We start from the raw sequence: 26,635 nt of genomic DNA, 5'->3' as shown, positions 1-26,635 counted from the left end.
AAATAGAAAATATGAACAGACAAACCACAAGTACTGAAATTGAAGCTGTAGTTTAAAAACTTCCAACAAACAAAAGTCCAGGACCAGATGGCTTCACAGGCGAATTCTATCAAACATTTAAAGACTTAACATCCGTCCTTCTGAAACTCTTCCAAAAAATTGCAGAGGAAGGAATACTCCTAAAATCATTCTATGAGGCCACCATCACCCTGATACCAAAACCAGACAAAGATACTACAAAAAAAGAAAATTACAGGCCAATATCACTGATGAACATGGATGCAAAAATTATCAACAAAATACTAGCAAACCAAATCCAACAATACATTAAAAGGATCATACATCATGATCAAGTGGGATTTATCCCAGGGATGCAAGGATTTTTCAGTACCCACAAATCAGTCAGTGTGATATACCACATCAACAAATTGAAGAATAAAAACCATATGATCATCACAATAGATGCAGAAAAAGCTTTTGACAAAATTCAACACTCATTTATGATAAAGACTTTCCAGAAAGTGGGCATAGAGGGAACTTACCTCAACATAAAAAAGGCCATATGACAAACCCACAGCTAACATCATACTCAACACTGAAAAACTGAAAGCATTTCCTCTAAGATCAGGAACAAGACAAGGAGGTCTATTCTCACCACCATTATTCAACATAGTTTTAGAAGTCCTAGCCATGGCAATCAGAGAAGAAAAAGAAATAAAAGGAATCCAAAGAAGTAAAACTGTCACTGTTTGCAGATGACATGATACTATACACAGAAGAGCCTAAAGGTGCTACCAGAAAACTACTAGAGCTCATCAGTGAATTCAGTAAGGTTGCAGGAAACAAAATTATTACACAGAAATCTCTTGCATTGCTATACACTAACAACAAAAGATCAGAAAGAGAAATTAAGGAAACAATCCCATTTACCACTGCATCAAAAAGAATAAAATACCTAGGAATAAACCTACCTAAGGAGGCAAAAGACCTGTACTCTGAAAACTATAGGATGCTGATGAAAGAAATTGCAGATGACACAAACAGATGGAAAGATACACCATGTTCTTTGATTGGAAGAATTGATATTGTCAAAATGACTATACTACCTAAGGCAATCTACAGATTCGATGCAATCCTTATTAAATTACCAATGGCATTTTTCACAGAATTAGAACAAAAAACTTTACAATTTGTATGGAGACACAAAAGACCCTGAATAGCCAAAGCAATCCTGAGAAAGAAAAACAGAGCTGGAGGAATCAGACTCCCTGACTTCAGACTATACTACAAAGCTACAGTAATCAAAACAGTTTGGTATCGGCACAAAAACAGAAATATAGATCAATGAACAGGATAGAAAGCCCAGAAATAAACCCACACACCTATGGTCAATTACTCTATGACAAGGTAGGCAAGAACATACAGTGGAGAAAGGACAGTCTTTTCAATAAATGGTGCTGGGAAAACTGGACATCTACAGGTAAAAAATGAAATTAGAACACTCTCTAACACCATACACAAAAATAAACTGAAAATGCATTAAAGACCTAAATGTAAGGCCTGATACTATAAAACTCTTGGAGGAAAACATAGGCGGAACACTCTTTGACATGAATTGCAGCAATATCTTTTTCAATCCACCTCCTAGAGTAATGGAAATAAAAACAAAAATAAACAAGTGGGACCTAATTAAACTTAAAAGCTTCTGCACAGCAAAGGAAACCATAAACAAAACAAGAAGACAACCCACAGAATGGGAGAAAATATTTGCAAATGATGAGACCGACAAAGGATTAATGTCCAAAATATACAAACAGCTCATGCAGCTCAATATAAAAAAAAAACCCAACCAAATAAAAAAATGGGCAGAAGATCTAAATAGACATTTCTCCAAAGAAGACATACAGATGGCCAAAAAGCACATGAAAAGATGTTCAACATCACTAATTATTAGAGAAATGCAAATCTAAACTACAACCAGTCAGAATGGCCTTCATCAAAAACTCTACAAACAATAAATGCTGGAGAGGGTGCGGAGAAAAGGGAACCCTCCTACACTGTTGGTGGGAATGTAAATTGGTAATATCATTATGGAGAATAGCATCGAGGTTCCTTAAAACTAAATAGAACTACCATATAATCCACCAATCCTGCTGCTGGGCATATATCTGGAGAAAACCATAATTCCAAAAGATATATGCACCCTAATGTTCACTGCAGCACTATTTACAACAGCCAAGACATGAAAGCAACCTAAATGTCCATTGACAGATGAATGGATAAAGAAGATATGGTACCTATATAGAATGGAATATGACTCAGCCATAAAAAAGAATGAAATAATGCCATTTGCAGCAACATGGATGGACCTAAAGTTTATCATACTAAGTGAAGTAAGTCAGACAGAGAAAGACAAATATCATATGGTATCACTTACAGGTGGATTCTAAAAAAATTGATACAAATGAACTTATTTACAAAACAGAAACAGACTCACAGACTTCGAAAACAAACTTATCAAAGGTTATCAAAGGGAAAAGGTGGGAGGAGGGATAAATTAGGAGTTTGGGATATAACATATATACATTACTACATATAAAACAGATAATCAACAAGGACCTACTGTATAACACAGGGGACTCTACTCAGTATTCTGTAATAACCTATATGGGAAAAGAATCTGACAAAGAATGTATATATGTATATGTATAACTGAATCACTTTGCTGTACACCTGAAACTGACACAACATTGTAAATCAACTGTACTCTAATATAAAATAAAAATTAAATTAAAAAAAACAAAATACAAAAAATAAAGCAATTAGCCAAATCCAGAATATAAGAAATTACAGTTTCTTCTACAAATAAATGGCATTTTTAAAAAGAAAAGGATGGAGCAGCAATTATAAACTAAGGAAGAAATAAGAGATACTTTAAACCAAATGCAATGTTTGAATTCTAACTCAAAGAAACCAATTATAAATTGACTTTTTAAAAAAAATAAATAGCTAAAAATAAGATGTGGATGGATATTGGTTGATATTAAGGAATCACTGTTAATATTGCTGGGTATGATGATGGTTATTCTTTAATAGTCCTTATCTGTTAGAGATACTCACTAAAGTATTAACTGAAGAATGACATGCTATCTAAGCTTTTCCTTAAAATACTCCAGTGAATGCATGTGCACACAGACACACATACATGAAGTTGTGAGGATAACAGATGAAACCAGATTTGCAGAATGTAGGTAACTGTTGAAGCTGGGTGATGGGCACATAAGCGTTCTTTACAGTCTTTTCCCTAGTTTTGTGTATGGCCTGTGTGTGCGTGTGTGTGTGTGTGTTGTGTGTGTATGGTTTTAAAATTTCACAGCAAAGACTTTTTAAAAATAAGGAAGCAGAGTGGGATCTGTAAAGAAACCAGAGTCTTACCTCATAAACTGGTCCAATTTCATAATCTGTGAAAAATGCAATTGAGGGCTTAGCTAGAAACACTGGAGTATCAGCACAACTGTGGGAGGGCAAGAGAGGGTGAGAAAGGCTGTTAGTTTCATCCATGTGACTGATTCATGGAAAACAAATACATCCAAGCCATCAAAGAAATTGGCAATGTGTCACCTGTTGGCTTTTGCCGTTGTTAAAGCAGGTCACAAAACAGTTTTACAGCAAGATCGAATCTTTGTGAAAACACATATAGCTACATATTTCCTTTTCAATATGCATAGGAAAAACTCTGGAAGCTTAAACACCAATACGTTAATTGGGTTTTTAATATAGGTGCTAGTTTTCTTGGCAAACCTTTCCTGATTTTTCTTAATAAAAAGATATTTAATAAAGAAACATTAATAGTTTTAAGTCCATTAAAATTATGAACCAGTGAAGCAACTCATTCCCTTCGTACGGAAAATTACTGAAATATAGCCAAAGGCACTCTCTTAAAGAAAAATCACGATTTATACTAATTATTTGTCATTACACAGGTTTTAAACATTTTTATTATCCAAGACACATGAATTTAATGGAAGGAGCACATGGCTATAGAAATGTCTCCCATTTGACCCAGACCATTCAGATATAAACAAGGGCCAACACTAACCCCTATTCCTCAAGACTCTGGCAGGTCAGAAGAGCACAACCCAGGACTCTGGGGGTGTCCAAAGGCCACGCCTGAGGGCAGCCCCGAAGCCCTGCTCTACTCGGATACTGACACCCCGCCCCCAAACGTCTAGGATGCTCCAGAAGCCAAAGCAGACTCAGGACCTTCTGAGTTTTCCTCTGCAGAGTCAGATTTTCTGAGAACACGAGTCAGGAAAAAACACACCTCTCTTCCAGCTCTCCATCCTGGAATTCTCCTATCAGTGCTGGCTTCTTGGGAGGAAAGAGAAGAGACTTGCCTCCAAATGGAGTGTTAGGAGGGAAAAAGCGAGGGTTTTTCAGGAAGTGGTTCCGACTCTCCATCCTGGCGAGCAGAAGCTGCTCCAGCTGCCTCTGGGGCACACGTAAATGGTTCATCCAGTTTTTATTCTTCGGTGAACCTGTTTTCTTTGAAACACAAGAAAAGGATAGCGCCAACGATAAGCAGGGGGGCTGTGTGTGTTGATATCTTGCCGACTTCATGATCCACAGGTGGCCAAGGACACCTCCTATTTTGCTGTGGCTTCATCACAACGTCGTGTGTCACCAGGAGCCCCTTCCCCCTTGTCATCGACCTGCCTCACTGCCCACACACTCACAGGCTTCAGCACTCACCTTGACAGTTGCCCTGGATCTGAGTTTGGCCTTAAAAGATGGGTCCCACGTCAGGCTGTCCATGGTGTAGTCTGTCTCCTCTTCAGACTGAGAGGGCATCTTCCTGCAGGCAAGCTTCTTGGTCAGTTCTTTCTTTGGGACAGAACGTTTCTCACAACTAAATGTCAGCTTTGAATATCCAGGGACAAAGACACCTGTGGCACCAGGAAAAAAAATAAGTTACTATACCAAGGTGACGAGGTGGACGCTTCCAAGATGACTTAATGAAACCACCAAAGGCACAGTTAGCTTGGTATTCTTTTTCCCCTATATGTTCATATTTCCTACCTCAGATGTAATTGCCCTTTAGTGTATCAATTACTCCTGGAATTTACTCTGCATCCTCGAGACTTAGGACTAGAGTGTTCATATTTGTTCAGTTGCCAAACATGCTCAAGAACATGAGTGGACCGTTGTCACGCACACGCATGTACACATACGTCATATGTGAACATGCTTTTTAAAAGGTTTACATGACATATCAAAGTTTGTATTAGCTTTTTATACCTATAAGATCATCTCCAAAAGGTTAAATGAGAACATTCAATATTGCTAGCAGGAATGCAATGAAACTGGTATCATCACATTTCCTAGCACAGTGCCAGGTAAATCCTCAATACATGTTAAATCCATCCTTACTGATCTGCCTAAGATACTGAGTGTCCAGCCAACTTTAAAATACTAAGTGGCGGAGGAGAGGAACCAAGATGGCGGAGTAGAAGGACGTGCTCTCACTCCCTCTTGCGAGAACACAAGAAACACAACTAGCTGCTGGACAATCACTGACAGGAGGACACTGGAACTCACCAAAAAAGATACCCCACATCCAAAGACAAAGGAGAAGCCACAATGAGACGGTAGGAGGGGCGCAATCAGAGTGAAATCAAATCCCATAACTGGTGGGTGGGTGACTCACAGACTGGTGAACACTTATACCACAGAAGTCCACCCACTGGAGTGAAGGTTCTGAGCCCCACGTCAGGCTTCCCAACCTGGGGGTCCGGCAATGGGAGGAGGAATTCCTAGAGAATCAGACTTTGAAGCCTAGTGGGAATTGATTGCAGGACTTCGACAGGACTGGGGGAAACAGAGACCCCACTCTTGGAGGGTGCACACAAAATGGTGTGTGCATCGGGACCCAGGGGAAGGAGCAGTGACCCTGGGGGATACTGAACCAGACCTACCTGCTAGTGTTGGAAGGTCTTCTGCAGAGGTGGGGGGTGGCTCTGTTTCACTGTGGGGACAAGGACACTGGCAGCAGAAGTTCTGGGAAGTACTCCTTGGCTAACCTCCCAGAGTCTGTAATAGCCCCACCAAAGAGCCCAGGTAGGTTCCAGTGTTGGGTTGCCTCAGGCAAAACAACCAACAGGGAGGGAACCCAGCCCCACCCATCAACAGTCAAGTGGATTAAGGTTTTACTGAGCTCTGAATACCACAGCAACAGTCAGCTCTACCCACCACCAGAGCCCCCCATCAAGCCTCTTAGAAAGCCTCAACCACCAGAGGGCAGACAGCAGAAGCAAGAAAAACTACAATCCTGCAGCCTGTGGAACAAAAACCACATTCACAGAAAGATAGACAAGATGAAAAGGCAGAGGGCTATATACCAGATAAAGGAACAAGAAAAAACCCCAGAAAAATAACTAAATGAAGTGGAGATAGGTAACCTTCCAGAAAAAGAATTCAGAATAATGATAGTGAAGATGATCCAGGACCTCGGAATAAGAATGGAGGCAAAGATCGAGAAGATGCAAGAAATAATTAACAAAGACCTAGAAGAATTAAAGAACAAACAAACACAGGTGACCAATACAATAACTGAACTGAAAACTACACTAGAAGGAATCAATAGCAGAATAACTGAGGCAGAAGAACGGATAAGTGACCTGGAAGACAGAATGGTGGAATTCACTGCTGCGGAACAGACTAAACAAAAAAGAATGAAAAGAAATGAAGACAGCCTAAGAGACCTCTGGGACAACATTAAATGCAACAACATTCGCATTATAGGGGTCCCAGAAGGGGAAGAGAGAGAGAAAGGACCAGAGAAAATATTTGAAGAGATGATAGTCGAAAACTTCCTTAACATGGGAAAGGAAATAGCCACCCAAGTCCAGGAAGCGCAGAGACTCCCATACAGGATAAACCCAAGGAGAAACATGCCGAGACACATAGTAATCAAATTGGCAAAAATTAAAGACAAAGAAAAATTATTGAAAGCAGCAAGGGAAAAACGACAAATAACATACAAGGGAACTCCCATAAGGTAAACAGCTGATTTCTCAGCAGAAACTCTACAAGCCAGAAGGGAGTGGCATGATATACTTAAAGTGATGAAAGGGAAGAACCTACAACCAAGATTACTCTACCCGGCAAGGATCTCATTTAGATTTGATGGAGAAATCAAAAGCTTTACAGACAAGCAAAAGCTAAGAGAATTCAGCACCACCAAACCAGCTCTACAACAAATGCTAAAGGAACTTCTCTAAGTGGGAAACACAAGAGAAGAAAAGGACCTACAAAAACAAACCCAAAACAATTAAGAAAATGGTCATAGGAACATACATATCAATAACTCCCTTAAACGTGAATGGATTAAATGCTCCAACCAAAAGACACAGGCTTGCTGAATGGATACAAAAACAAGACCCATATATATGCTGTCTACAAGAGACCCACTTCAGACCTAGGGACACATACAGACTGAAAGTGAGGGGATGGAAAAAGATATTCCATGCAAATGGAAATCAAAAGAAAGCTGGAGTAGCTATACTCATATCAGATAAAATAGACTTTAAAATAAAGAATGTTACAAGAGACAAGGAAGGACACTACATAATGATCAAGGGGTCAATCCAAGAAGAAGATATAACAATTATAAATACATATGCACCCAATACAGGAGCACCTCAATACATAAGGCAACTGCTAACAGCTATAAAAGAGGAAATCGACAGTAACACAATAATAGTGGGGGACTTAACACCTCACTTACACCAATGGACAGATCATCCAAAATGAACATAAATAAGGAAACAGAAGCTTTAAATGACACAATAGACCAGATAGATTTAATTGATATTTATAGGACATTCCATCCAAAAACAGCAGATTACACTTTCTTCTCAAGTGCGCATGGAACATTCTCCAGGATAGATCACATCTTGGGTCACAAATCAAGCCTCAGTAAATTTAAGAAAATTGAAATCATATCAAGCATCTTTTCTGACCACAACGCTATGAGATTAAAAATGAATTACAGGGAAAAAAACGTGAAAAGCACAAACACATGGAGGCTAAACAATACGTTACTAAATAACCAAGAGATCACTGAAGAAATCAAAGAGGAAATCAAAAAATACCTAGAGACAAATGACAATGAAAACACGACGATCCAAAACCTATGGGATGCAGCAAAAGCAGTTCTAAGAGGGAAGTTTATAGCTATACAAGCCTACCTCAAGAAACAAGAAAAATCTCAAATAAACAATCTAACATTACACCTAAAGGAACTAGAGAAAGAAGAACAAACAAAACCCAAAGTTAGCAGAAGGAAAGAAATCATAAAGATCAGAGAAGAAATAAATGAAATAGAAACAATAAAACAATAGCAAAGATCAATAAAAGTAAAAGCTGGTTCTTTGAGAAGATAAACAAAATTGATAAGCCATTAGCCAGATTCATCAAGAACAAGAGGGAGAGGACTCAAATCAATAAAATCAGAAATGAAAAAGGAGAAGTTACAACAGACACCGCAGAAATACAAAGCATCCTAAGAGACTACTACAAGCAACTTTATGCCAATAAAATGGACAACCTGGAAGAAATGGACAAACTCTTAGAAAGGTATAACCTTCCAAGACTGAACCAGGAAGAAATAGAAAATATGAACAGACCAATCACAAGTAATGAAATTGAAACTGTGATTAAAAATCTTCCAACAAACAAAAGTCCAAGACCAGATGGCTTCACAGGTGAATTCTATCAAACATTTAGAGAAGAGCTAACACCCATCCTTCTCAAACTCTTCCAAAAAACTGCAGAGGAAGGAACACTCCCAAACTCATTCTATGAGGCCACCATCACCCTGATACCAAAACCAGACAAAGATACTACAAAAAAAGAAAATTACAGACCAATATCACTGATGAATATAGATGCAAAAATCCTCAACAAAATACTAGCAAACAGAATCCAACAACACATTAAAAGGATCATACACCACGATCAAGTGGGATTTATCCCAGGGATGCAAGGATTCTTCAATATACGCAAATCAATCAATGTGATACACCATATTAACAAACTGAAGAATAAAAACCATATGATCATCTCAATAGATGCAGAAAAGGCTTTTGACAAAATTCAACACCCATTTATGATAAAAACTCTCCAGAAAGTGGGCATAGAGGGAACCTACCTCAACATAATAAAGGCCATATACGACAAACCCACAGCAAACATCATTCTCAACGGTGAAAAACTGAAAGCATTTCCTCTAAGATCAGGAACAAGACAAGGATGTCCACTCTCACCACTATTATTCAACATAGTTTTGGAAGTCCTACCCACGGCAATCAGAGAAGAAAAAGAAATAAAAGGAATACAAATTGGAAAAGAAGAAGTAAAAGTGTCACTGTTTGCAAATGACAGGATACTATACGTAGAGAATCCTAAAACTGCCACCAGAAAACTACTAGAGCTAATTAATGAATTTGGTAAAGTTGCAGGATACAAAATTAATGCACAGAAATCTCTTGCATTCCTATACACTAATGATGAAAAATCTGAAAGAGAAATTAAGGAAACACTTCCATTTACCATTGCAACAAAAAGAATAAAATACCTAGGAATAAACCTACCTAGGGAGACAAAAGACCTGTATGCAGAAAACTATAAGACACTGATGAAAGAAATTAAAGATGATACCAACAGATGGAGAGACATACGATGTTCTTGGATTGGAAGAATCAATATTGTGAAAATGACTATACTACCCAAAGCAATCTACAGATTCAGTGCAATCCCTATCAAATTACCAATGGCATTTTTTACAGAACTAGAACAAAAAAATCTTAAAATTTGTATGGAGACACAAAAGACCCCAAATAGCCAAAGCAGTCTTGAGGGAAAAAAATGGAGCTGGAGGACTCAGACTCCCTGACTTCAGACTATACTACAAAGCTACAGTAATCAAGACAATATGGTACTGGCACAAAAACAGAAACATAGACCAATGGAACAAGATAGAAAGCCCAGAGATAAACCCACGCACCTATGGTCAACTAATCTATGACAAAGGAGGCAAAGATACACAATGGAGAAAAGACAGTCTCTTCAATAAGTGGTGCTGGGAAAACTGGACAGCTACATGTAAAAGAATGAAATTAGAATACTCCCTAACACGATACACAAAAATAAACTCAAAATGGATTAGAGACCTAAATGTAAGACTGGACACTATAAAACTCTTAGAGGAAAACAAAGAAAGAACACTCTTTGACATAAATCACAGCAAGACCTTTTTTGATCCACCTCCTAGAGTAATGGAAATAAAAACAAAAATAAACACATGGGACCTAATGAAACTTAAAAGCATTTGCACAGCAAAGGAAACCATAAACAAGACGAAAAGACAATCCTCAGAATGGGAGAAAATATTTGCAAACGAATCAACGGACAAAGGATTAATTTCCAAAATATATAATCAGCTCATTCAGCTCAATATTAAAGAAACAAACAACCCAATCCAAAAATGGGCAAAAGACCTAAATAGACATTTCTCCAAAGAAGACATACAGATGGCCATGAAGCACATGAAAAGATGCTCAACATCACTAATTATTAGAGAAATGCAAATCAAAACTACAATGAGGTATCACCTCACACCAGTTAGAATGGGCATCATCAGAAAATCTACAAACAGCAAATGCTGGAGAGGGTGTGGAGAAAAGGGAACCCTCTTGCACTGTTGCTGGGAATGTAAATTAATACAGCCACTATGGAGAACAATATGGAGGTTCCTTAAAAAACTAAAAATAGAATTACCATATGACCCAGCAATCCCACTACTGGGCATATACCCAGAGAAAACCGTAATTCAAAAAGACACATGCACCCCAATGTTAATTGCAGCACTATTTACAATAGCCAGGTCATGGAAGCAACCTAAATGCCCATCGACAGACGAATGGATAAAGAAGTTGTGGTACATATATACAATGGAATATTACTCAGCCATAAAAAGGAACGAAATTGAGTCATTTGTTGAGACGTGGATGGATCTAGAGACTGTCATACAGAGTGAAGTAAGTCAGAAAGAGAAAAACAAATATCGTATATTAACTCATGTATGTGGAACCTAGAAAAATGGTACAGATGAACCGGGTTGCAGGGCAGAAGTTGAGACACAGATGTAGAGAACAAACGTATGGACACCAAGGGGGGAAAACTGTGGTGGGGTGGGGATGGTGGTGTGCTGAATTGGGCGACTGGGATTGACATGTATACAGTGATGTGTATAAAATTGATGACTGATTAAAAAAAAAAAAAAACCTAAGTGAGTTGGGACTTCCCTGGCGGTCCAGTGGTTGCGACCCCATGCTTCCATTGCAGGGGGCACGGGTTCAATCCCTGGTCGGGGAACTAAGATCCGACATGCCACGCAGTGCAGCCAAAAATAATAATAAAAATAAAAATAAAATAAAATAAAATAGTAAGTGGTCGAGTACCCCATGGCACTTGGTTCTGCTACCTCTTTCTGGCCTCACTTGTCTGCATGGCCCAGGCCGTCAGTGGAACTCTTTCCTCGTCAGCACCCTGAATTCTCTGGATCCCAATCCTCCCACCCCAAATGCCTTCTCAGCTCTGGTCCCCCAGAGATCATCAGAGTCCCACTGACTGGGGCTGCTGACAAGCTCGTCTTCGGAGCCTGGCACCACCAGGCCGCCATCCCAATGTTTGGCCGCAGGATCTACATGGCGGCTCTTCTGAAATTCTACCTTGCTGCTTAAGCCCACAACACAGCCTCCCACTCCACTCATTCTCAGAAGATCTTGCCTCCACAGCACAGAAAACTGGCCCAGTATCACACACACATCCTTCTCTGCCTCCCTACCCAAACTTCCCTCCACACTCAAAGTTGCTCTTGGCCTGTAAGGGGTATGCAGAACCCCTAGGTCCGTGTTCTGACTCCATCAAAAACTTGCTCCCTGGCTCATATGTCTTCAGACCCTCCCTCTCTTGGTTCATTCAACTCCATTCCTAAACATTTTCACATCTTGTTGTTGGGCAACAGACTAGAAAGTCAGATTCCGCATTGAGGAGCTGAGACTTCTATCTTGTACATGTTAGGGAGCTAGTGAGGAAGTGGCATGCTCAGAGCTGAGCCTCCCAAGAGCCACTACCAAATTCAAGAAAAGTGGAAAAAAACATCTATGAACAAGGAAATAGCAGCAAAGGTGGCTGGTATGGTCCCACTACTACAGGACTTTCCTGGAATGGTATCAGAGGCTCGAAGAGGGTACAAAGAGAGTACAGAGGCATTACCTTTAGGTGCAGAGCAAAAGGGCACTGTATCGCTGTAGTAATCATTCGGGCAGATCAAATGATGCTTCTGTAGCAACTCGTTGTCCACACACCACCTGAAGACGGTCTTCACTACACAGAAGAGAATGAGAAAAGGTGTTTCAAGGCACACTGACGTCAAAGAAACTACACCCAAACTTTCTTCATCCTCCAAGCCTAAACCACCTAACAAAATTCTTAGAACCCTGTGGTCATTTTGAGATTTAAGAAACTAACCAGCAAGTATTTAAGTTGGCCACTTAAAAGAGGTCAACCATTGGGCAAGGCTGTGTGGTGGTATTATTTGAGCTAAAATACAGTTACTTGCAGAGAGGTCTATAACAAAACAGAGTTAGGGGAAACAGGGTAGATTGATGAGTGGCCCCAATTTTTCACTCTTCTCTGTATCCATGCCCCCTGCCATGTGAGTGTTTAGTTCCTGCTACTAGGGACAGAGCCCACTTCTTCACCCTTGACTTTGGCCATGTGATGTGCTTTGACCATGAAAGGCTGGCAGGATTTTGAAAGGTGCTCGTGCAGCTGAGCCTTCCCTCTTGTGCCTTTGCCATCATCCTGAGAAGAGCTCCTGCCCCTTCATCCTGGACCCCAGCAGGAGTCCACGTGGAGCAGACCCGAGCCCAACCTGCAGCAGGGAGCCAAGTTCAGCTGGACCCACAGCTGGACACTGATCTAGCCAGCCAAGCCCAGCTAGATCAGCCAACCCCCAACCGACTGGCAGACACATGAGAGGAAATCTCATTTAATAGAGTGGGAAGTTGATGTTATCTATGGTTGATGAGCCAGGAAACAGTAGAAAAGATGTGTTATTTAGAGGTTTCCAGAAGAATTAGAGCTAAAAATGGCCATTTCTGACAAGTGGACTGAAGTTGGGAGAGGGGAGGTGGAGGAATTTTCAATAGACTTCTTTAGAGCAGTGGTAGGTTTGCAGCAAAATTGAGGGGAAGGTATAGAGATTTCCCATATACCCACTTGCCCCCACCACATGCAGAGCCTCCCCCATTATCAACGTCCCCCATGGATGGTACATTTGTTACAACTGATGATCCTACACTGACACATCATTGTCACATGAAGCCCGCAGTTTACATTAGGGTTCACTCTTGGTGTTGTGAAGTCTATGGGTTTGCACAAATGTGTAATGACATACGTAGGTGGGGGTTTTTTATATTTCATTAGAAACGATTTGATTTTCTTTTTAAACCATGTACACGACTACTTTGATAAAAATTAAGGAGTAAACAGGATGAATGGAAGACTTGAAAGTTTTCAAACTTTACTACTTGCTCCATTAACCAACATGGTGCCTTTAAATGGCCTTTCCCTCCGGAGGTTCCCTATAACCAACCAAAGGTACAGGTGAGACAAGTGAAGAACACGTTTCTCCCATCAAATATGTTAATTTAAGAATTTTGAGATTTGGCCTATCACTGTAATAGTCAAGTTTTGACAAGGAAAGCAGGAATTACTCTATGTACACCGTATACAAAGGGGTTGAGGGAATTCCCTGGCAGTCCAGTGGTTAGGACTCTGCGCTTTCACTGCCGAGGACACAGGTTCAATCCCTGGTTGGGGAACTGAGATCCCACAAGTCACGCAGCATGGCCAAAAAAAGGTGGGAGGGCACTTGTTGAACGCAGGGGATTGCCAAGTGGGAGAGAGCTCAGGGAATTCATCATTAACAACTTCAGCCAGCAGCACTGAAGCAGGGGGCTCTCTGGACGTGATCTGGACTCTGCTATGAAACCCACAGCTGCTCGGTCATCTGCCTGCTTCTGGAGAACAGAGGCCCTCCCCTTCCAAAACCCACCAAGAGCCTCTCATCAGTGACCGATCCCGGAACCACAGGTAAAAGGTCCATTCTGGGAAAATGTGGGTCCCTGGCCCCTCCTCTGCAATACAGAGACCTCACCAGGGAGTGGCAGCGATGCCAGCTGACACAGTCCAGCCCAGTGCCCGAGTACTCTGGTGATGGCCTATTTGGAATATTAAAAGATAAAATAAAGCTTCCAGAAAAAGGGCAAAGGCCATGCTGCAAGGAGATGTATCCTCTGTCTTCTGATACCATTACTCCCACGGTCCTCCCCCAGGGTGTGGGCAGTTCAGTGCTGTGTCTGGGGGTGGGAGCGGCAGTTTCTTATCAGGTCTTTGGGAAGTTTCTCTCCACGTCAGGCCTGGTCTGTGGACCAGGTGAGTCTTGGGCACCCTGAACTGGCCTTGTGACCATCTTCTTCCACCTGGGAAGGGTGGGCTTCCTACATGGACCCTGCTCCTGAGCACGGCTCTGCAAGGGGTTGGCTGCTCCATTCCCCAGAAGACAACACAGATAAGATACCAGCAAGGGAAGGGGACAAAAGCACAGGACGTTCTGCTGAATTCTGATCTTTCTCCCTCTGTCTGGAGAATTTACGCATGTTTTCCACCACGTGACGTTTGTATCAGCCAACAGAGAAAGTCTGCTTCTGTGCCTCAAATAACAAAGATTTCAGGGGAATGTCCTTAGCATCAATCATCCAAGTTATAAAAGAGGTTCTTGGGTCACCTCGCCCTGCCCTGAGAAGCAGGGATCAGAGGGGTGTCCAGGAAACTGGATTAAGGTCTCTACTTCTGCTACTTTTGAAATAAAAAAGAGAAACATTGCCAGCAGAAGGCTGAGAAACCAGGGCGGATAATGTCTGATTACAACTTAATATTATCTTGGGTAAAAACATAAAATGAAGGTCATTGGGAAACTCTCCTGGCTGATGTTCATTTCGCAGTTCTCAATGTTTTATTCCACTTTCATTAAAAATAAACAAACAAATAATTACTTAACCTCCCCTGATCTCTAACCAAAAGAGTCCTACCAAAGACAGGGACAGTATCAGACTCCAGGGACTCAGTGGATATCAGGCAACCAATAAATCTTCCTGAGAATCTGCTACCAATAATCTCTGCCTAAATCCACGACTGAGGGAGGGGGCCTGGCAGCTACACGACTCTGCTGCAGAGAAGGGGCAACAGGAGGAGATATGGATTCCACACTGAGTGCTCACTGTCGAATGGGGCTGAGCCTCAGAGGGGGCAGACCTGACATGGCATGGGGCCTCACACTCAGAGCCACACCCGAGGGGAAGTCATCTACACCCGTGTGACACTGTGCCTGGACAACAGGCCTTCCTCCTCCTCTTGAGAGAAGAAAGAGATGGGCTTTAACAGCAGACACAAGTTCAAATCTGGATCCCAGCCCTTCTGAGCTGTGGGAATTTAGGGAAGTTACTTGAGCTCCTCTCTCAGCTCCTATACCTGTAAAACAGAGAGAAAACCTACCTCGCAGGGTTGTTGGAAGGATTCAGTGGAATAACATATGCAAAGCATCTTACCCATCCTCTGGTCCCCAGCAGGACCCCATGAGTGTAATGCTTTCCGAAGCCACTGTATCTTCCACTTCTCCCTCCCTCCAGGCCACAGATATGTCAGGTCTCCCAACCCTAAAAGCACTGTCCCTACTAACCTGGAAAATGATGATTTTCAGGGATGTAGGAGGATAGATCAAAGACTTTGCGGGCGGGGGGCGGAATAAAGGAACCAGGGCTTCTTAGAGAAACGGCTGATTCCAGGTCTGGGGCAATAAATATACAAGATGAACCTGGAACATCTCACCATTCCAGAAAGTAAGGAAGTTATCACAGACAACCAATGTTGTGTCAAAAGAGTCAGGTGTCAACTAGAAAATGTTCCAATTGGCCAAAGATGGGACAGTTCGAGCATCAATAAGAATGAATATAATTGTAGTTATGAAACCTATGAGGTCATAATGATATTAAACACCAACTAACCAAACCTCATTAGTCATCGTTGGCAGATGTTAGGGAAACCAGCTCATTATTTTAAAAACTGGCAGATAAGGGGAAAGAATTAATTCTGCTCCTATCTTGGAGTAATCAAAGTAGTTGCTGAAGAGTTTATCTTTATAGAAGTATTTCAGTATCATTAGCACTTCATTATAATTTATAACCCCTAATGAAACAACAGATCTGGGCAAAGACTGGCAATATCACGAAAACAGAGACATCATGTACCTCCTGAAGCGAGTACACAGCACCATCTATGAACTGGTCTTTCCCCTTCTGCCCCCCAAATTGAACTTAAACCTCATAATGTCTCTACAACTAACTACTGAATTGCAAGGAATACAGGGACCATAAGAACAGGTTAAATGACACCACAATGTTGAAATCAGCAAAATCCAGACTACGGACAAGTATACAGGAAAAATGACCCAATTTCTTTAACAAATAAATCAAGAAAGCATTGCCAGAGAGATGGTTGACTTAGAAAAGAGTTTTTAGTGAGTGCTGATGGAGCTTTGATGAGGAAAAAAGATATTGGTCAAATGTGAGAATACCTCTCCACAAAGCACTGATCAGTCATCATCTGACACGGCGAATTTAATGCGGAGACACCAACCTGACCAGGTCATCAAGGCTAGCATCACCCGGGCCTCCTGACGAGCTGCGGCGAGAGGAGCACAGCATCATTTGCATGGCGCTGCTGCCAAGCGCGAGCCTGAGTTTGGTCATGGGGAAACGTTAGAGCCACGTCACACAGGGGGAGGCCTGTCAAGAACTGTCAGGAGAGAGGATCCTGGGAAGATGGGGAGTAAAGCGCCAAGACTCTGTCTCCCCACCTAGGCGAAAGGCACACTGGCAGAATCAGTCTAACGGAACTGTTTGGTAACCATGGCATCTACTGAAGTCTTGTAACTTCCAGGGGAAGGCTCGGACAGGAAATTGCAGTGGACTTCAGCTCTTAGCATGGTAGCAGCTACCCACCCCTCACTCCCAGTCCCAGGGCAGGCATCTGTGCATGTGTTTCTGGGGCATCCTGCAGAGTCTGTGAGAGCCTGGGTGAGCCAAAAGGACCCTGTCCTCCAAATACCTGGGATTTGTGCTCTGACTGCCGATGACTGCTTCTGACCACAGAGGTGTAGGCAAAGAGGCACCTCCCCCCATTGTGTCAAGCCCCTTCTCCTCCAGCTGAAGTGACTTCCAGGGAATTTTGTTTGTTTGTTTGTTTATTGAAGTATAGTTGACTTATAATATTAGTTTCAGGTGTACAACATAGTGCTGCGATATTTTTATACATTACAAAATGATCACCACTATGGTACTTTGTTACAGCATCCTGGACTGGTTAAGACAGGGAGTTAACACTAGGGGGGCGCTCTTGTCCAACAGCGGTCAGGAGCCAATAGATCTATTTCCCCTTTTCATCTCCCTGCGGTTGGTGGTTCTGAGATCCATTTCCTGAGGCTCCTCAAAAGGTCCTGTGGGACTGAGCACGCATCACCTGTAGTGGAGGCCAACTGAACGACAAATCTTTATATCATCTTTCCCTTCTTCCCTGTTCCACTTCCCTTGTTCTGCATACCTCCTCTCTGGATCACATTCCCAAATAAACTACCTGCATGAAAACATTTGATCCAGGCTTTGCTTTTGGGAGAAACTGGCTAAAACAATTGCTTCCAGACTAGAAAGAAGACCATCAGGACGGGATTTTGGAGCTGGATCACTCTTTAGTCAGATGGCAAAAAGGATTGCATTGCTGGTAATTCCTGGTATATGATAGCATCAAATAACTAAGATTCTCATATGTGGTAAACTAGGATGTGGTAAAAGGTGAAGTGTTGGCATTTGTGATAGCTATGACCCCTGAATGGTATGGGGTCAATGGTAATTATAAGGATTGGCTGGCTTTTAACTGCTTTGGAAGCTTTCAAAAAAAAAGAAAATTATAGGCTCACATCAACTAACTAACAACTCAAGGCATACCATGAAAGTCAGAGTCTCTGGCAATGTCTAACGAGACTCTCATCTAAGTTGCAGGGCAGACAGTGCGAAAATCAGATATGGGATCTAACTGAGGGTAGCAGAATAGCAAAGGAGACTGAATGCACAGCATCAACAGGTCTCCTGTATCAAAGTCAGGACCCTGACAGGAAAAGAGTAAGACTCAAAGACCTGGAATGAGGCACTGAGGTGCATGAACCTGAGAATTCTGAACCTCCAGGTTCATCTGAACACTCGAGGTCAGCAGAAGCAACGCTCTCCCCTTGCAGAGATTAGCACCATCATCAAATACTTAAAGGATACAGGGATGATAGTTTTGTTGGGATTAAGTGATGGATACATAAGGGTTCATAAACTATTCAGTTCATCTGTCTGGCTCCTGCAGAAGCCAAACAGAGTAGATGATAATGGGCTACCATAAATTTAACCACGTGGTAGCCCCAGTCACAGCTGCCATACTGAATGTGGTATCTTTACTGGCCAGCTTCTAGCACTGACATGTGACTATTGGTCTGGCAAGTGTGTTCTCTATCCTCCTTGGTAAGGAAGGTGTAAAGCAATTTGCCTTTATGTAAGAAGGACATCAGCACACAATCACTGTCTCACCACAAGAGCATGCTGGCTCTCCTGCTCTCTAACCAACAGAGCCTGCGGGGAACTCAGTTGTCTTGACACTCTGCCCAACATCATGTCAGTCCACTATACTGCTGACTTCCTAACTGGACTTGATGATCATGAAGTGGTAAGTAGTTTAGCAAGACTAGAAGATTCAGGCTCCTGACTGGATGGCTGTTAGCATGACTGACGCCATCTTGGGCCCTTACAGTTTCTCCTCTCCTTTCAATGACCCTACCCAGGACTGTACTGTGTAGTGAATCACTTCTCTGTCATCAAGGGCTTTGTAGTTAATAGATATTGCCTAATAATCATTAGGACCAGGTAGCCTCTATGCTCTATTAGTCCCCAAACAATGATGAAAAACCTTCCCTGATGTATTCCTGGTGCCCACAAGACTAGTTACCCATTCACAAATCTTTTTTTTTTAATATAAATTTATTTTATTTATTTATTTTTGGCTGTGTTGGGTCTTCGTTGCTGTGCACGGGGTTTCTCTAGTTGCAGTGAGCGGGGGCTACTCTTCGTTGCGGTGCACAGGCTTCTCATTGCGGTGGCTTTTCTTGTTGCAGAGCACGGGCTCTAGGCATGCAGGCTTCAGTAGTGTGGCACTCTGGCTCAGTAGTTGTGGCGCATGGGCTTAGTTGTTCCGCAGCATGTGGGATCTTCCCGGACCAGGGATCGAACCCCTGTCCCCTGCATTGGCAGGCGGATTCTCAACCACTGTGCCACCAGGGAAGCCCCACCCATTCACAAATCTTAACTTAGGAATGCACGTACTGTTTCCAAGCACCTAGCCCCATACCCGAGGTTAACTATGAAATTATCCCAATGGCCCCTCTGCGGTGTGGAGTACAGCTGCGAATGCTTCTGCATCATTGCCCACCCGATCCCAATCTCACCCACTGATCCACTGCTTATATGGAACTGCCTGCCTCATTTTTCACTCTCAAGATGCCTTCTCAGTTTGGTGGGTGCTTTTCATTCCCTCTGTCCTCCAACACTGACACACTGAAGAAATTTTTAGGGATCCAATAAATCCCTAAATTTAAATCCCTAAATAATAAATTTATTTATTTATTTATTAAATAAATAAATGGCATGCCAGAACATCTCCTCTAAAGTAAAGGATGACTAGCTGTATTTTGTATCCCCTACCACTAAGAAGGGTGGTAACTGGCAGAACTCTTTAGATTTTGGAGGCAGCATATCCCACACATGGGAATATTGCTCCAAACCATTTATTAGGTGACCTGAAAGGCTATCAGTTTTGAGCGGGGTTCAAAGCAAGAGAGAGCTCTACGGCATGTCCAGGCTATGACTGAAGCTGTCCTGCCATTAAAGCCACATGACACACAAAAATGCAACGAATCCAAAGGTATCTACAGTGGATTAGAATATTGTAGAGAGTCTCTAGAAAGCCCCAGTAGGAGAGATGTAACACGGACTCAGGGTTCTGGAGCAAAACTCTGCCTACTGTGAAAGAGAATGACTCATCATTTGAAAAATGGGCTACAGGGCTTGAGCATAGACCCAGCACTGACTATGGGACATCGAGTGACTATTCATCCAGAGCTACTCATCTTGACTGGGTATTATCAGATCCACTGAGTCATAAGATTGGGAGGGCACAGTAGCAATCCATTGTACAATGGGAACATGGCATATTTGGGATTAGGCCTGAGCAGATCCAAAAGACACATGCTAATTACATCAACTGGTGGTCCAGACTGTCTATGTCCTTTACTCCTGTGCTTTTCCCTCAACTCATATCTATGGCTTCATGGGAAAGTTTCGAAGATCAACTGACAGGAACAAAAACTCAGGTCTGATTTTGAACACTTCCTGGATATTTGATATTAAGGTATTATTGCTATTTTCAAGTGTAATAATAATGTTGTCATTATTTTTCAAAAGCATTTCTTATCTTTTAGTGATACATACTAAAATAGTTACAGTGGAATTATATAATGTATGCAACTTGTTTAAAATATCATGAGGGGGGAAATAGGTGGGACAGAAATGGCCATGGTTAAGCCTGAGTTAGGGGTAAATGGGAGTTCATATACTATTCTATTTACTTAGGTGTATATTCTAAATTCTCTGTAAATCAAAGCTAAAAACAGCAACCCAGTCTGGTCCAGATATGGGTCAGCATGATACACTGGGGTTAGCTGTAAATGGGCTGCTGCTGTATTACAGCCTTACTCAGGCGTGGCCCTAAAGGACACCATGTAGGGAAATCTTTCCCAGGCTTGAGCCTTGAGCATCACACCTAATTGTTTACTTTGTATGGCAGAAGTGGCCTGAGGTCGAGTATACATGGTGTTCTGGACAGTAGTGGTGAATGGCTTGGCTGGTTGATCAGGGGCCTGAGGGCAGCTTTGTTGCTGGGATTTTCAGGAAAGTGGGTGATGGGGAACTTGCTTGAAGATTAAGAAAGCTGGGGGAGGGTTTGCCTCGACAAAGAGGCACAGCATTACCTTCCTCTTTGGCTGCAGTGTTAATGGAAAGCCTCAACACCAGCTGACTTCCAGGGAATTTAAAGGGCCAGGACCCCCCCCCCCCTTCATCTTTCTCTTTTCCGCCTTTTGGAAGCCAGATATTAAAGACTAAGACGTTCAAAAACAACTGCAGATCAGGGGAATATTAGAACATGACCACACATACCCAGAGTAGGGTTCAGAAAAGACCTAGAAGACCTTAAGATTACATCTCAGGCTGACCCTCAGCACAGACAGCCTACAATAATTAAAAAAACAAAACCAAAAAATAATTACAAAAAACAGCAAACTCTGGGGCAGGGAGAGAATCTGATTTCCAGAGTTACAACACTATTAGATTCAATGCCCAGTTTCTAACAACAACAACAACAAAAAATCAAAAACATACAAAGAAACAGGAAAGTATGCCTTGTTCAAAGGAAAAAATTAAATCAACAGAAACTGTCCTTGAAAAAGACCTGATTGCAGACATTCTAGACAAAGCCTTTAGAACAACTGTCTTAAAGATGCTCACAGAACTAAAAGAACACGTGGAGAAACTCAAGAAAACGATGTACCAAAAAATATAAATACCAATAAAGAGACAGAAAATGTATAAAGAAACTAAAAAGAAATGTTGGACCTGAAAAGGACACTAACTGAAATGAAAAATTCACTATCAAAGGGATTCAAAAGCAGATTTGAGGAGGCAGAATAGAGAATCAGTGAACTTGCAGATAGAAAAATAGAAATGATCGAGTCTGAGGAACAGAAGGGAAAAAAGATTGAAGAAAAGTAAAGACAGCTTAAGGAAGCTGTGGGACACCAGAAAGTGAACAACACACATTGTGGGAGTCCTAGAAGGAGGAGAGAGAAAAAGGGGCAGAGAGAATATCTGAAAAAATAACAGCTGAAAACTTCCCAAATTTGATGAAATACATGACTATAAACATCCGAGAAGCTCAATGAACTATAAGATGAACTCAAAGAGACTCATGTTACATGTTATAATCAAACATTTGAAAGACAAAGAGAGCATCTTGAAGGTAGCAAGAGAGAAGTGACTTGTCACATACAAGGGATCCTCAATAAGGTTATCAGCAGATTTCTCATCAGAAATTATGGAAGCCAGAAGGCAGTGGGCCAATATATTCAAAGTGCTAAAAGGAAAAACTGTTAACCAAGAATCCTATATCCACTAAAACTGTCCTACAAAAGTGAGGGAGAAATTAATACATTTCTTGATAAACAAAAGCTGAGGGTATTTGTTACCACTAAACTTGCCCTGCAATGCTCAAGGGAGTCCTGCAACGTGAAATGAAAGGACACTAGACAGTAACTCCAAGACACATGCAGAAATAAAGATCTCAACAAAGGAAATACATGGACAATCATAAAAGTTTTCTACATGATTTAAGAGACTAATATTATACATTTAAAGGAAAAAAAACTATTAAAGGTAAAAATAAAAGCTAGTATTATTAAAACCTAGTATTATATAAAGCTGATTATTATAAAAGCTAGTATAGTAACTTAGGTTTGTAACTTCATGTCTTGTTTTCTACATAATTTAAGAGACTAATGCATTAGTTGGTATTTCTGGGCACACAATGTATAAAGATGTAATATTCTGACATCAACAACCAAAAGGGGTGGGGATGGAGATGTAAAGAAACAAGAGTTTTGTATGTTATTGAAGTTAAGCTGGTATAAATTCAAATTAGAGTGTTATAATTTTTGGTTGTTAAATGTCATCCCTATGGTAACCACAAAGAAAATAGCTATAGAATATACCCAAAAGGAAACGAGAAAGGAATTTAAACATTTCACTACAAAAATTGACTAAATAACAAAAGAAGACAGTAATGCAGGAGATGAGGGACAAAAGAGATACATGGCATATAGGAAAAAAATAGCAAAGTGACAGAAATTCCTCCTTATCAGTAATTACTTTAAATGTACATGGATTAAATTCTCCAGTCAAAAGACAGAGATTGGCAGAATAGGTAAAAACACATGATCCAACTAGATGCTGTCTACAAGAGACTCACTTTAGATCCAAAGACTCACATAGACTGAAAGTGAAAAGATGAAAAAAGATATTCTATGCAAATAGTAACCAGAAGAGAACAGGGACTTCCCTGGTGGCACAGTGGTTAGGGATCCACCTGCCAATGAAGGGGACACAGGTTCGAGCCCTGGTCCAGGAAGATCCCACATGCCGCGTAGCAACTAAGCCCATGCACCACAGCTACTGAGCCTGCACTCTAGAGACTCTGAGCCACAACTACTGAGCCCGCGCACCAAAACTACTGAAGCCTGCACACCTAGAGCCCGTGCTCCACAACAAGAGACGCCACCGCAATGAGAAGCCCGCGCACCACAACGAAGAGTAGCCCCCGCTCTCTGCAACTAGAGAAAGCCCATGGGCAGCAACGAAGACACAATGCAGCCAAAAATAAAAATAAATAAATAAATTTATTAAAAAAAAAAAAAAGAAGAGAACAGAAGTGGCTATACTAATATCAGACAAAGTAGACTTTAAATCAAAAAAGGTTACAAGGGGCTTCCCTGGTGGTGCAGTGGTTAAGAATCTGCCTGCCAATGCAGGAGACACGGGTTCGAGCCCTAGTCCAGGAAGACCCCACATGCCATGGAGCAACTAAGCCCGTGCGCCACAACTACTGAGCCTGCACCCTAGCACCTGCGAGCCACCACTACTGAGCCCGTGTGCCACAACTACGGAAGCCCACACGCCTAGAGCCCATGCTCCGCAACAAGAGAAGCCACCGCAATGAGAAGCCCATGCACCGCAACAAAGAGTAGCCCCCGCTCAACGCAACTAGAGAAAGCCCGCACACAGCAACGAAGACCCAACGCAGCCAAAAATAAATAAATAAATGAATGAATTTATTAAAAAAAAAGATTACAAGAAACAAGGAAGGACATTATATATTAAAAAAAGATTCAACAGAGCAAGAAGATACAATAAGTATAAACATTTACACACCTAATGGCAGACCATCAAAATAATGAAGCAGCTTCCCTGGTGGCGCAGTGGTTAAGAATCCACCTGCCGGGGCTTCCCTGGTGGCGCAGTGGTTGAGAATCTGCCTGCTAATGCAGGGGACACGGGTTCGAGCCCTGGTCTGGGAAGATCCCACATGCCGCGGAGCAACTAGGCCCGTGAGCCACAACTACTGAGCCTGCGCATCTGGAACCTGTGCTCTGCAACAAGAGAGGCCGCGATAGTGAGAGGCTTGTGCACCGCGATGAAGAGTGGCCCCCACTCGCCGCAACTAGAGAAAGCCCTCGCACAGAAACGAAGACCCAACACAGCCAAAAATAAATAAATAAATTAATTAAATAAGTTAAAAAAAAAAAAAGAATCCACCTGCCAATGCAGGGGACATGGGTTCAAGCCCTGGTCGAGGAAGATCCCACATGCTGCGAAGCAACTAAGTCCGTGCGCCACAACTACTGAAGCCCACATGCCTAGAGCCCATGCTCCACAACAAGAGAAGCCACCGCAATGACAAGCCTGTGCACCGTGACGAAGAGTAGCCCCCGCTTGCTGCAACTAGAGAAAGCCCGCGCACAGCAATGAAGACCCAATGCAGCCAAAAATAAATAAATAAATTTAAAAAAAATAATGAAGCAAAAATGGACAGATTTGAAGGGATAAATAGACAGTTCTACAATAATAGTTGGAAACTGCAATACCCATTTATCGTAATAGAACAACCAGACAAAAGATAAGTGAGGAAAAGAGGACTTAACCCAATAGAACAACTAGATCTGATAGACACATATAGAACACTCTACCAAACAACAGCAGCATACACATTCTTGTCGAGTGCACATGAGACATTTCTCAGACCATATGTTAGGCAATAAATTAAGTCTCAGTAGATTTGAAAAGACAGATATCATACAACATATACTCTCCAACCAAAATAGGGTAAACTTAGAAATCAGTAACAGAAAGAAAACTGGAAAATTCACTAAATTGTAGAAACTAGGCAATACACTTTTTTTTTCCAGAATACCAAAGAGTTTATTCAAAAAGTCACCTAATAAAAGCACAGTTGTGCAAGTTTGTCTAAAACTTGATAATTCTGAACAAAAATAAAATGTCTGATCACTCCAAAATAGGAAAAGACAATCTTGTGCAAATAGACATCAAATTCTAGGCACTATGAAAACTGGCTAAATGTATGCTCCCAGCAAGAGAAGTGTCACGATCCTAAGTCCCCTTAGTCACCAAATGCAGGATTAAGAGGCCAGAGTCAGGCTTCCCTTTCTAAGCCACTCTGTTACTCTCTAGGAAACTCTGGATCTCAGCCTAATCTCCAGCTCTGCCTGGACCTTGATAGGGAAGGAGGGAGGGACAATAGAAGAGAAGAGGAAAGGGGTGTGACGTCTTTCTTAGGAAAGAAAAAAGGCACGGTGATGAGCTAAAAAGTGAGGAAAGCAAGGATCAACTATCATTCACCCTGAATTCACCCATTCACCCTGAGAGTCCAACCTCCTTATTTTGTAGGTGAGAAAACAGACCTAGAAAAATAATGTGGTTTGCTCAAAATCATATGGTTACTACATGCAGTAGTGCTTTCTGTAAGATCAACTTGCCTCTCAACTTGGTTGGAAAATTAAAAAACCAAACCTGTCCCAAAACTTCAAGCAACAGATTTTTAAATAACCAATGAACCAAAGAAGAAATCACAAAGAAAATTAGAAAATACTTAGAGACAAATGAAAATGAAAACACAACATACCAAAACTTATGGGACACCACAAAAGCAATGCTAAGGAGGAATTTTAGAGCTATAAACACTTACATAAAACAAGAAAGATCTTAGATCAATAACCTAACTTTAGGACTTAAGGAACTAGAAAAAGAACAAACTAAACCTAAAGCTACCAGAAAGAAGGAAGGAAATAATAAAGATTAGAGCACAGATTAACAAAGTAGAGAACAGAAAAACAGTAGAGAAAATTAATAAACCCAAAAGTTGGTTCTTTGAAAAGATCAACAAAATTGACAAACCTTTAGCTACATCAACTAAGAAAAAACAGAGAAGACTCAAAAGACTAAAATCAGAAATGAAAGTGGGGATATTACTACTGATTCTACAGAAATAAAAAGGATTATAAGTGAATACCAGGAACTGTACACTAACACACTGGATAACCTAGATAAAATGGACAAATTCCTAGAAACACTAAGCCTACCAAGACTAAATCATGAAAAAACAGAAAATCTGACTTGACTTATAACTAGTAAAGGGACTGAATCAATAATAAAACAAAAATTTCCCAACAAAGAAA

The 26,635-nt window shown here is 41.4% G+C and overlaps 1 protein-coding gene across 10 annotated transcripts in view; it reads right to left on the bottom strand.

Moving 5' to 3' along the window:
• Nucleotides 1-26,635, bottom strand: part of DLEC1 (DLEC1 cilia and flagella associated protein) — a 107,260-nt gene that overhangs the window by 60,134 nt on the left and 20,491 nt on the right. For all 10 annotated transcript variants that reach the window (XM_059939188.1, XM_059939187.1, XM_059939190.1 and 7 more), the window contains 4 exons: nt 12,340-12,450; nt 4,753-4,946; nt 4,325-4,545; nt 3,436-3,514 (listed from right to left, as the gene is read on the bottom strand). In XM_059939188.1, the coding sequence (XP_059795171.1) occupies nt 3,436-3,514; nt 4,325-4,545; nt 4,753-4,946; nt 12,340-12,450 (605 nt within the window). The remainder of the gene's footprint in view (nt 1-3,435; nt 3,515-4,324; nt 4,546-4,752; nt 4,947-12,339; nt 12,451-26,635) is intronic.

This window comes from Balaenoptera ricei, chromosome 11, assembly GCF_028023285.1.
Source record: "Balaenoptera ricei isolate mBalRic1 chromosome 11, mBalRic1.hap2, whole genome shotgun sequence".
Lineage (NCBI taxonomy): Eukaryota > Metazoa > Chordata > Mammalia > Artiodactyla > Balaenopteridae > Balaenoptera > Balaenoptera ricei.
Note: the sequence above shows the minus strand (reverse complement) of the source record. Positions and strands in the feature narration are given on the sequence as shown.